Consider the following 12151-nt stretch of genomic DNA (forward strand, 5'->3'; position numbering starts at 1 on the left):
TGAGTGGTTACAAGTGTCTGGTTTATACTTGTTAATACATTATCATTCATAAGATTGTGGTGAATTCGGGATAGTGTTAAACAATATTATATGCCCCAAACAAGCTAGGCTATAATGTGGCTATAAATGGCTGAAATTGGTTTTGAACCTCTTTGGAAAGAGAAAATGTGAAACACTGATCCAGAGATGCTATATGGTTTCTTACTTGTCAGGAAAGAATGTCCTGTCCATGTGTGGTTAGCAAAATCCAGCGGAGTAAAAGATCTTCTGTGCGATGTCTCTGACTGGTAAATAAAAATGGTGTAAGAATAAAGTATGGAAACATAGACTCTTAATAGTAGTAACTAACTGATAACATGGCGGTTTTTACTCACAGCATATACAATATAGTCTATCTCTTACAGACAATATAAACATAATACAAGCCACATGAATGATGGTTTCAAATCCTGCGCCTTCATAGTAGTGCGTCCCTCCGGAGCGCTACTGCGCAGGCTTCAGCGCCATTTTTAGCAATGGCAGTTCGCGAGTGTTCTCCGCATGCGCAGAACACTTGGGAAGTTGTAAGGGGAACTGAGCATCCTGAGCGCCGAAGCCTGCGCAGTAGCGCTTCGCAGGGAAGCACAACTACGCAGACGCGGGATTTGAATATGTGGGGCTCATACAGCAAAATTTTGCTGATAGAGGCTCTTTAATGCTGTCCATGGCTGAGATTAACCCCTTAGCGACCCTTGACGTAACTGTACGTCATGGGTCGCATGGGGATGTATGGAGCGAGCTCACACGCTGAGCTCGCTCCATACACGGCAGATGCCGGCTGTATAATACAGCCAGGACCTGCCACTAACAGCAGCGGTCGGTGCCCGAGCCGATCGCTGCTGTTAACCCTTTACACACTGCGGTCAAACGTGACCGCAGTGTGTAAACGGCGCCGGCGGCATGGGCGCCGCCATGTTTCGCCGATCGCCGCCCTCCTGAACGTCACCAGAGGGCGGTGATCGGTTGCTATGACAGCCGGAAGCCTATTGAAGGCTTCCAGGCTTGTCTCTGCATGAGATCTATTAGACGATGCCAGAGGCCTCGTCTAATAGAAGTCCTGCGATTTTGCTATTCACTGCAATACTGTAGTATTGCAGTGAATAGTATGAGCGATCAGACTCCCTAGGTTTCAAGGTACCTAAGGGGTCTGATCATAAATGTAACAGAAGAAAAAAAAAAGTTTTTAAAAGTATTAAAAAAATAAAAAAAATATAAAAGTTCAAATCACCCCCCTTTCCCTAGATCAGCTATAAAAGTAATTAAAGAACATTAAACATAAACATATTAGGTATCCCTGCGCTCCAAAATGCCTGAACTATTAGAATATTAAAACATTTATCCTGTACTGCGAACGGCGTAGCGGCAAAAAAAATAAAAACAGCCAAAAAGCGTTTTTTTCAACACTTTGCCTCCTATAAAAAATTGAATAAAAAGTGATCAAACCATCGGATCTTTCCCCAAATGGTATCAATAGAAACGTCATCTTGTCCCGCATAAAAAGACACCACAACCAGCTCCATACATGGAAATATGAAAAAGTTACAGGTGTTAGAACATGATGACACAAATTTTTTTTTCTATTTTGCAAAGTTTATCATTTTTTTAAAAGTATCAAAAAATTTCAAATACTATATAAATTTGGTATCACCGCGTTTGTACTGACACGTAGAACACAGGTAACATGTCATTTGTACCAAACAGTGAATGCTGTAAAAATTAAACCCATAAGAAAATGGCGCAAATGCATTTTTTCTCCAATTGCGCCTCATTCTGAATTTTTTTCCAGCTTCCCAGTAAATTGCACAGCATATTGAATGGTGCCATTACAAAGTACAATTTGTCCCGCAAACAATAAGCTATCATGTGACTCTGTGAACTGAAAAATGAAAAAGTTATGGCTCTTGAAATGTGAGGAGGGAAAAACGAAAATGCGAAACCAAAAAATGGCCTGGTCCTTAAGGGGTTAAAAAATAAGTAAATAAATAAATTATTAATAATAATAATAATATTTTTTTTTACAGACAATACATCAAAAATTTACCATTTTCACAGACTATCCAAGAATTTACAAATAATGGAAATCCTCAGAGTCTGATACAGCAGTTACTTTCTCTTCTTTCTAAGCTGCTACAAAATTGGTAAGATCACTCCTTGAGGGGAGGATGGCACATGTGCTTATATGACATGTTTACTGTGTACAGAGCCTCAATTTTGCAGTTAAGGGGGTTGTCCAGGTTGTTTACTACATGCAGCCGCTTCCAGCGCCCGTCCAGTGCACAATACAGCTCATCTCCTTCAGTGAAGCTCTGCTCCTATTGAAGTCAGTGTGAGCTGAGCGGCAATGAAGGTGCTGGGCCACTATATAGCTGCTTCTGGCCCTGTATTGTTTAACCCCTTCCCGCCAACAGCATTTTTTGATTTTCGTTTTTGACCCCCCCCTTCCAAACCCCATAACTTTTTTATTTCTCTGCTCTCAGAGCCATATGGGCCTTAATGTTTGCAGGACAAATTTTTCTTCATGATGCTATCATTAATTATTCTGTACAATGTACTGGGAAACTGGAAAAAAATTCAGAAAGTGGGGGATTTGTAAAAAAAAGTGTATTTGTGCAATTTTATTATGGGCTTTGTTTTTACTGCATTCACTGTGCAGCCAAAATTACATGTCACGTGTATTCTATGTTTCGGTACGATTCTGGGGATACCAAATTTATATGGTTTTATTTACATTTTAACCCCTTAACAAAAATCCAAAACTGTGCCAAATTTTTTTTTTCTAAAAGTCGCCATATTCTGATACCTGTAACTTTTTGATACTGCCGTGTACAGGGATGTATAGGATGTATGTCTTTTCTTGCTGGGCCGGGTGTACTTTTCAGTTATATAATTTTGGGGAATTGTTATTGCTTTGATCACTTTTTATTCAATTTTTTTTATCTGAGGCAAAACAGTGAAAAAACGGCGGTTTGGCACTTTTGACATTTTTTTCCTGCTACAGTGTTTTTATATATATTTTTATAGAGCGGGCATTTTTCAGACACAGAGATACCTAACATGTATGTGTTTCACAGTATTTCAGTACTTTTATATATGTTCTAGGGAAAGGGGGGGTGATTTGAATTTTTATTTTTTATATTTAATTTTACTTTTTTATGCATTCATTAGACCCCCTAGAGGTCTTGAACGCAAGGGGGTCTGATCACTAATGCAATGCATTACAATACATTGCGAAATACCGGGGCTTCTATTACAGGCTACATAGAGCTTTGACTGTGGCGCCGGAGGTGTTAATGCCCACGATCAGTGCGTGCACAGATCGTCGGCATCAGCACCGGGTGTCTACTGTATAAAACAGTAGACACTCGGCAGCTATGGCAGCCACCCGACTCCCGAGCGGCCGTCAAGTTTAAACACCCAGCATCCACCATAATAGTACAGTGGATGTCGGGAAGGGGTTAAAGCATCAGGCGCATCATCTAGTTCCATACAGCTGATCGGGAATTATCCTTCTATTGATCATACATATATGGCTTATCCTGAGAATAGGCCGTAAAAAAAATAAACCTCGACAACCCCTTTAAGCCCCAAAATAGGGGATGGATACACAATAAGGGAACCTTCACACGGAGTTTACACTCTGCTCATTCTGAACGTAAACTTGTTGATTTCTATGGGTGCCGGCATACATGCGCTACCCATTGAAATCAATGGGAGGCTTTATGCCTATTGCTTTCAATGCGATATGCGCGTATGCTGACACCCATAGAAATCAATGGGAGCTGTTTTAACGCCGCTTATTCTGAACGAGTTTTCGTTCAGAATGAGCGGAGTGTAAACTCTGTGTGAAGGCTCCCTGAGCATGTCATATAAGCATATGTGACATTCCCCCTATAAATGTGATCTTCACAACTCTGTAGCAGGTTAGTAAAAAGAGTAAGTCAAACTGTATATGTTGTAACATAGTATGGAATATAAGGAGTGATGAGCTTTAGTACGATGTTACATTTTCTTAAATGATAGTATGCACTACAGTAGAGAAACCGTGTAACATGAAGAAAATCACTGACGCACTGCACTTCACAAACTGTACAGTAGGTGGCGCCACAAGACCATGTTATGAATACAAAGGAATGGCATCTGCCATTTCTGCTTTTATAAGAAGCCGTTTCACATGACTTATTTCTGAGTCTTCTACATCATAATTTGCAATGTCATACCCAACTGGATTTCACTAGTGAACAGCAGCACGGTGGCTCAGTGGTTAGCACTTACAGGGCTGGGGTCAAAGATTCAAAACCCAAGTATGGAGTTTGTATGTTCTCCTAGTGTTTGCAAGGCTTTCTTCCCACACGCTAAAGACATAGTGATAGATTCTGAGCCGTATATGTGACAGTGATTGACAATGTCTATAAAGCGCTGCAGAATATGATGGCGCTGTACAACTAACCAAAATAAATCAATATTGTGAAATATGAAGACTACATCCCATTTGATTCACATTACATGGTCATTAAAGTACTATTATTTCATTACTACAACTACACAGACAATTTTGAAACTTACCCTGAAGGTATGCGTTGTATTGGGTCTTGAAAACTGTTCCATTACTACTGTTCTCTCCCGCAGGGGGCGCCGTCCTGTGGTGTCGGGTACTGCACTAGATACCCGGCTGTGTGGCTGCTTGGCTTTGTTCTGTTGGAAATAAACCGGAAGAGATTTGTATTTTCATGCACTATGTTAACACATGACATGCTTTCCTCAAGGCTGTGCATACATAATGCAAAATAATAAGAAAAAACACATCGCCCCAATGCACGAACACAGCCTTAATGATGTTAGTAGTAACATATTAAATAGGACAAATTTATTTGTAAAGAAGAACATTTTTATCGTACAGCAGAATGGCGAGATCCAGGCACAGACAAGTGTTGCTCCACTGTTTCCACTGAGTTAATAGGTGGCAATTTATTCCTGCTGGTCTGGATAGATGGTGAAGACAACCTGTCTAGTCCAGTGTATCTGTAGTGAAAAAAAAAGGAAAAATTAGAAAACAGAGAAAGGGAAAATATGTGCGGCATTGCGGTTTTGGAAATCGCAGCATGTCAAATATATCTATGGAAATGCCGGCGGTTTACCTACAGGTATAATAGAAGCAGAAGGTCTGAACTGGAAACGTCTGCAGACTTTCTGTGAAAAGTGCTGCAGGAAAAACCACGGTGCGATGCTGCCACGATTTTTCTGCATTTTTTTTGCTGCGGGATGCTACGTGGGGCCTAAGCCACGTCACAAGATCTTACCCCTTTGGCAAAAGACAGGGTAGAACTTGCTGAAAGTCCTACCATTTGGCCCACTTCAATCACAATAACTAGTTTGTTCTACCCCCAAGTTTGAATGGAAGGGCAATGGTGCAGTATTATCATGATGCATTCCTGGGAAGATTATCCTGGAGCTGTTACTATTACAGATCCGTGATCAATGATCATGTACCCAAGGGATTCATGATAGGATCTCTGCTGCATTAGCCACTGTAAATGTAATGTAATATAATGTAAATCTAATGGGGTCTTCATAGGCATTGTAAGATGGGCCATGATTTGTGAATTCTAGTCTAACTTGACATACTGGGCTAAGAGCCATATTATTCAGTCATAACTCAGATCCCTTTAAAGGGGCTCTATCAGCAAAATGATGCTGTATGAGCCCCACATATGCGTGAATAGCCTTTAAAAAGGCTATTCAGGCACCGCTAATCTTATTTTAAATCGGATTTGAACCGCCAGAAGAAGACGACGATGAAGAGGAAGGACCAGAGGGCGTCGCCGAAAGAAGAGGAAGGCGTGCCAGAAGATGATGTCGGATCGTGCACAACCGCCCAGCGTTCATGCTAAGGTATGATTTACATATATGTTTTTATAGTTTTATTTTAAAACGGGAGGGGGGTTTAAAATAACATTAGCGGTGCCTGAATAGCTTTTTTAAAGGCTATTCACGCATATGTGGGGCTCATACAGCATCATTTTGCTGATAGAGCCCCTTTAATTTCCATTGTATAGCATGGCTCTTGTGTTTATAAGAGTCGGTGAGCCGGGAAAGGAACTGAGCCATAACCCAGTCAATGTGCCATTCTCACCATGGTGCCAAACTGTCTATAGACGTGCCACAAAGCAAGAACAAGAACTGGATGTTCCCTGCAGATACTCACAGCTTTGTACCCCTGAGGACTTCATCACTGTAAACATTGGGTGTTTTAGACCGCATTGGATCTAATGTAAGAGCAGGCAGTCTACGCTGAGTGGGTGTTTTCCTAGAAGGAGTGTTCAGAATCCGAGAGGATGAAAAAATACTGTTGTCACTCGATCTTCCAAGTCGGTTTCGTGCAGAGTTTAATACTCTTGGCATAACAGTTACACATTTATCTTCTTGTTCACTTAATACAAAAGAAAAGAGATAATTATTTTACTATAATTATTATTAATTGATATTATCATATTCATTCAGGTTTTAAAAGGGGTGTGGCCAGGAGAGTCACTATCAAACCAGCCTCAGTGCATTGTATGGGACAATATACTGACCACCATCATACATGATCGAGTAGATACAACATTTATTTGTTTCTATAAATATGCAAAGGAGGCTCAAGTGCGTACAATTCCTGTAAGCGGCCACAGTAAAATGGCCAAATAGACATGCTCAGTCGGCTCTGCCAGAAGCCTGATGGCGGAGCCGACTGCACATAATTAAGACCAAACCCAGGCTTGCCAGAAGAAGATTGCACGAAGGACATGGCGAGGAGGCACGGCTGAGGAAGATGTAGGCATCGCTGGAGAGTCTTTAGGCAGCATAGAGAACACCCCCTGTGCTGTCTGGAGACTCATTTTCATATTGGGAAAAACCAGTATATCAACGGAATGGCGGCGCGGAGCAGAAATATAAAGATAGGGGACAAATAGCCTTGCTTAAAGCTATTCCGACGTGATACTATCTGAAAAAGGGATTCTAATGAGAGAATCCCTTTAAACTTTGCAAGATTCATCACAGTTGCTCATGTTAAGACCCTATGCTTACGACCAATGTGGGGTCGAGTTTGCCGCGGAATGCAGACACTCAGAGTGATATCCGAATATCATCTGAATGCATTCTGTGATACAGAGGCTTGCAATCTGTTTATTTCTAAGATCTATCATGTTCTGTGTCATCAAAACGGGACGGACCAGAAGCCCTCATAGATGTGAACACATCAAAGAATGCACTTGGATGATATTCAGATGTCACTTGGTATGTTATCCAACTGCATTCTGTGGCAAACTCGGCCCCATATAGGACGCTCACTTGGTCGTGTCTTACACTATCTGGTATAACTTTACAAATCATATTTATTGCCTTAGTTAAAACCTTTTAGTGCAAGGCATATGCCCCAGTTTTTTCTCTAAATTGCCTAAGATTTCTTCCCCCTTTCTCCCTTGTATCTTTAAATAAAGATGGACAGTGAGAAAGTGACTGCACAAATACTCCAAATATCTAACCAGAGATTCATACACTCTCCCAGTGGTCCTAGAGAAATGTATACACCCGAGAGAGAAATATGTCATAACATTCTGCACAAGGGACAGCTCAGCTACACCTGCGCCTGTAGTATTTTTAGGTTGAAGCGCAAAATAGTAAACAATACACACCACTGAGTCTTCTCTACAAGCCCAGCATGGCGGTGTTGTAGAGGTTTAGCTTGTATCGTCATTACTCCATTCAAGTCGTTACTGAAATTACGACTTGTCTGCAAAACAGAATAGAAATGGTTGAAGTGATATTTGACAATTTACGTATAGTGACAGATAAAGGCCGGAGGCAGGCTGGGTCTGTAGTAGAAGCAGCTACACACGTGGTCAAAATTGTTGGTTTAATGAAAGAAAAACCCACAATAGTCACAGAAATAACTTGAATTTGACAAAAGGAATAATAAATAAAAATTGTTGACAAGACAAAAAGCTTCTGGGAGAATGTCCTATGGACAGATGAGACAAAAATCAAACTTTTTGGCAAGGCCCATCAGTTCTATGTTCACAGACAGAAACATAAAGCATATCTTGAAAAGAACGCTGTCCCTACTGTGAAACATGGAGGAGGCTCTGTTATGTTCTGGGGCTGCTTTGCTGCATCTTGCACAGGATGTTTTGAATCTGTGAAGGGTACAATGAAATCTCAAGACTATCAAGGGATTCTAGAGTGAATTGTTCTGCCCAGTGTCAGAAAGCTTGGTCTCAGTCGCAAGTCATGGGTTTTGTAACAGGATAATGACCCAAAACATACAGCTAAAAAACACCCAAGAAAGGCTAAGAGGAAAACATTGGACTATTCTGAAGTGGTCTTCTATGAGCCCGGACCTAAATCCTATTGAGCATCTTTGGAAGAAGCTGAAACACAATGTCTGGAAAAGGCCCCCTTCAAACCTGAGACAACTGGAGTAGTTTGCTCACGAGGACTGGGCCAAATACCTGCTGAGAGGTGCAGAAGTTTCACTGACAGTTACAGGAATCGTGTGATTGCAGCGATTGCCTCAAAAGGTTGTACAACCAAATTTTAAGTTATAGGAACTATCATTTCTGTCCAGGCCTGTTTCATGAGTTTTATATTTTTTTTTTAATTCTGTTGAAGCGAAAAGCAATGTCTGACTTTCATTTGCTTATTTTCATAGACTATTTATTTATTATTACTTTTGTCAGATTCAGGTTATTTCTGTGACCGTTGTGAGGTTTTCTTTAATTAAACGAGGGCTACCAACAATTTTGTCCACGTGTGTATGTTATACAGTATCTAGTTTGTACCTGTGACGTAAAAGCATAAGCACCAAATGAAATGCTCCGCGCCTCAGAGCCTCGTGATGGAGGAACGCCTGTTGCTCCTGATGTTATCCGTGGAACAGGAAGCTGAAGATAGTGGTTTGCAGAATTATGGATCTTTCCTGCTTGCTTTATTTCCACTGAAATTGGAAATTTTACTTTAGTTATAAGGTGTACTATAAAGTCCTCTGTTATATATTATTATTATTAGTAATAATAATAATAATAATAAAATATTATCATGGAGATTAAAATGAACAATAGAAGTCCTTCCATTATAAGAATTAGCAGGGATCTTTATATTGAGATTGTATTTTATAAGTTTTTAGAAACACTTAATCTGTTCTTACAAATACAAAAAATTTTTTTATTTATATAAAAAAAGTTACTAATTTCTACTATTTTTTATAGTTATAGTTTATAGTAAAGCCCCACTGCAGTATATTGTAATAATCTCTAGCCCTCTCTTCACACACTAGCTGGTAGTCACTTTTTTGAACAAATCTATGAAAGTCTGGATGTTACAGTCTCATACAGTAAGGCTATATTCACACGAATGCACCAGCATGGTGAACTTTTTTTTATTCATGGACCTATTAACTTTAAATAGGAGAGGTGAGTCCATGAAAAAGCAGCAATAGAGAATGTTTCACTGTGCATGTTATTTTCATGGATCACAGGTAACACTCACCTGTGAACCTTGGCAGCCCTATCATAGAAAGGAGGGATCTCTAAATAATGTAAATAATGTGTTAATTACAGGTCAGTCTGCCAGTCACATGACCAGCCAAGGACCAGTTCCGGAGCTGTATAAAGTGAACAGTGCACCCAGTAAGTGCCTGCATTGCTCACTGTATCTTAAAATGCCTTGTACTGCAGGACTAGAGATTATTACAACTTATAGGAGTGGGGCTTTAATTTCACATCCTTGAAAAATCCAGTAGGGAGTCTCCCGCATGACCGCAGTATTAGAACAATAAATTCTCTAAAAAAAAAAAAATCACAAATCAATCTTGAACCTGGACGACACCATCTTTCTTTTTCAGTGGGCATGGATTGGAACCCCTGGTGAAGCATCAGCCTAACTTGACCTAATATGAAGTCTAGTAACATATGAGGTCTCGTAACAAATGGAAGATATTTTACCGCCATCTGTGCCCTTTTTTCAGGTCACAGATATTTGCAGTTATTTAAAATTATCTAATGGTACGCAGTAAATAAGTCTGACACCAAAGGATAACAATAAAACCATAATGTTTTATATAATAGCACAACGTTGTAATCCAGAGAGAATAACAGGACACAGTACAAAAGTCTCCTTGTTTTAGGCAAGAAGAGTGCCCTTAGTCACGTCATCAATTACTATGAAAGGGCACTTTCTATGTCTCACACGTATGAGTGGACTTTTGTACTATGTCTTGTTATGTTATTTTGATTTTACCATATGCCATTAAAAAGGTAAGATTTTATTGATATCCACTGGCGCTGGACTTCACTATGCCTTGTGCCAACTCATTCCTAGTGCTCCATAAAAGGTTTATTTACGGGGCTCATTAATTGATTGATTATCCTTAGGATAGGTCATAGGATAGGATTGGATATAGCAGCCTCACCTGAACCAGGGGGAAATAGAACAGGTAAGACTAGGTATTGTTTTATTATAGGCCATTTCCTGATGTTTTACTTACCTTGGAAAATCCCTTTCACTTAACACACACTTAATATCATTTGCTCACCTGAGGAAACTTCCCATGCTTTAATGAGGAGTTCTTGCATGGATTCCACTATTGTCCTCCAAGTATCATCAAAAACTTCAGCAGCTACGGTGTCCTTGATGCAGTCATTAGGGGAGACCGGAGGAATGCCACGCTTCGTCCTCTTTTGGTAAATTTGGATTTTCTTTTGATCCAGCCCCTCATCATCACTAATGAATAAGTAGATTTCATTTTACAAACCTTAAACATCAAAAATTCCCACAACGACTAACATCTGCAGCCGAGGAACTTGATGCCTTAGCTTGAAATAATCAGTTATTGAAGACAGTTCACATTATATAAAAAATGTTTTATAATAGCCAAATGATTTGACTAAGGGTGCATTCACACTACAGATACGCTGACTGATTCTGAACGTTAAAACATGTTCAGAATCAGCGCGTATAAAGCAGATCCCATTCATTTCAATGGGAGCCGGCATACGAGCACTCCCCTTTGAAATGAATGGGCTGCTTTTTTCTCTACGAGCGCTCCCATTGAAGTGAATGGGAAGCGCTCGCGTGTTCGGCTCGGAATGAGCCGAGCGCCGGGCCCCTTCACACGGCGTGCCGTACACACGAGCGCTTTCCATTCACTTCAATGGGAGTGCTCGTAGAGAAAAAAGCAGCCCATTCATTTCAATGGGGGGCGCTTGTATGCCAGCTCCCATAGTATACGCGCTGATTCTGAACGTGTTTTAACATTCAGAATCAGTCAGCGTATCTGTAGTGTGAATGTACCCTGATATAGGAAAATGTGCTATTTACTGATCTCTGCTGTCATAGGCAAGGAATTCCTCGATAGTGCCTTCCACATCATAGATCTCTTCCTCCAGGAATGAATACACTGATGACTCAGACCCCAAGGAACTTGTGCTAAATGTAGACTCATCGGCTCTTTGTAATGGTGATACTGTAGGCACAAGCCGAGATCCAGATACACAGAGCCTGAAATAAATCAGATGTTAAATAAGGTTTTAATGCTTTGTCAATATACGGTAATACTAGCATAGTTATAAGTTACAGCACAAGTAACGTACTGAACATATCTCTTGAACAAATGGAGTATAGCAGCTTTTCCATTTTGTATCTATATCCATATTTTACAGTCAACATAGATGCATGAGGATCTGTTTTTTGTGCTACAAGTTGTACTATTTAATTGCATCATCTAACGTATTGTAACTTGGTATAAAAAAAAAACTTGTGGGTAAAAATGGGGAAAAAAAACACAGTTCATTGTTTTCTGGGATTTGTTGTTATGGCATTCACTGTGCAGTAACAATGACATGTTTCCTTTAATTCTGCATGTCAGTACACTACAGAGACACCAAATTTATACTGCTTTTTTTATATTTTCTTACATTCAAGTAAACAAGATTAAAAGGGATATTTTTTTGCCGGACAAGCTGTAATTTTTATTAGTATCGTCATGGGGTGCAAAAGACTTTTTTTATCATTAATATTTTTTTTGATGTGAGGTGACTGAAAAATGTCAGCATTGTAGAACATTGTCAATATACTG

At 39.9% G+C, this 12151-nt stretch overlaps 1 protein-coding gene across 2 annotated transcripts in view; it reads right to left on the bottom strand.

The window, feature by feature from the left end:
- Positions 1-12151, bottom strand: part of FAM149A (family with sequence similarity 149 member A) — a 57287-nt gene that overhangs the window by 8345 nt on the left and 36791 nt on the right. For both annotated transcript variants that reach the window (XM_075259008.1, XM_075259016.1), the window contains exons 6-13: positions 11395-11574; positions 10610-10797; positions 8859-9013; positions 7713-7810; positions 6242-6466; positions 4935-5058; positions 4603-4731; positions 206-284 (exon numbers count right to left, since the gene is read on the bottom strand). In XM_075259008.1, the coding sequence (XP_075115109.1) occupies positions 206-284; positions 4603-4731; positions 4935-5058; positions 6242-6466; positions 7713-7810; positions 8859-9013; positions 10610-10797; positions 11395-11574 (1178 nt within the window). The remainder of the gene's footprint in view (positions 1-205; positions 285-4602; positions 4732-4934; positions 5059-6241; positions 6467-7712; positions 7811-8858; positions 9014-10609; positions 10798-11394; positions 11575-12151) is intronic.

Source organism: Leptodactylus fuscus, chromosome 1, assembly GCF_031893055.1.
Source record: "Leptodactylus fuscus isolate aLepFus1 chromosome 1, aLepFus1.hap2, whole genome shotgun sequence".
Classification (NCBI taxonomy): Eukaryota; Metazoa; Chordata; class Amphibia; order Anura; family Leptodactylidae; genus Leptodactylus; species Leptodactylus fuscus.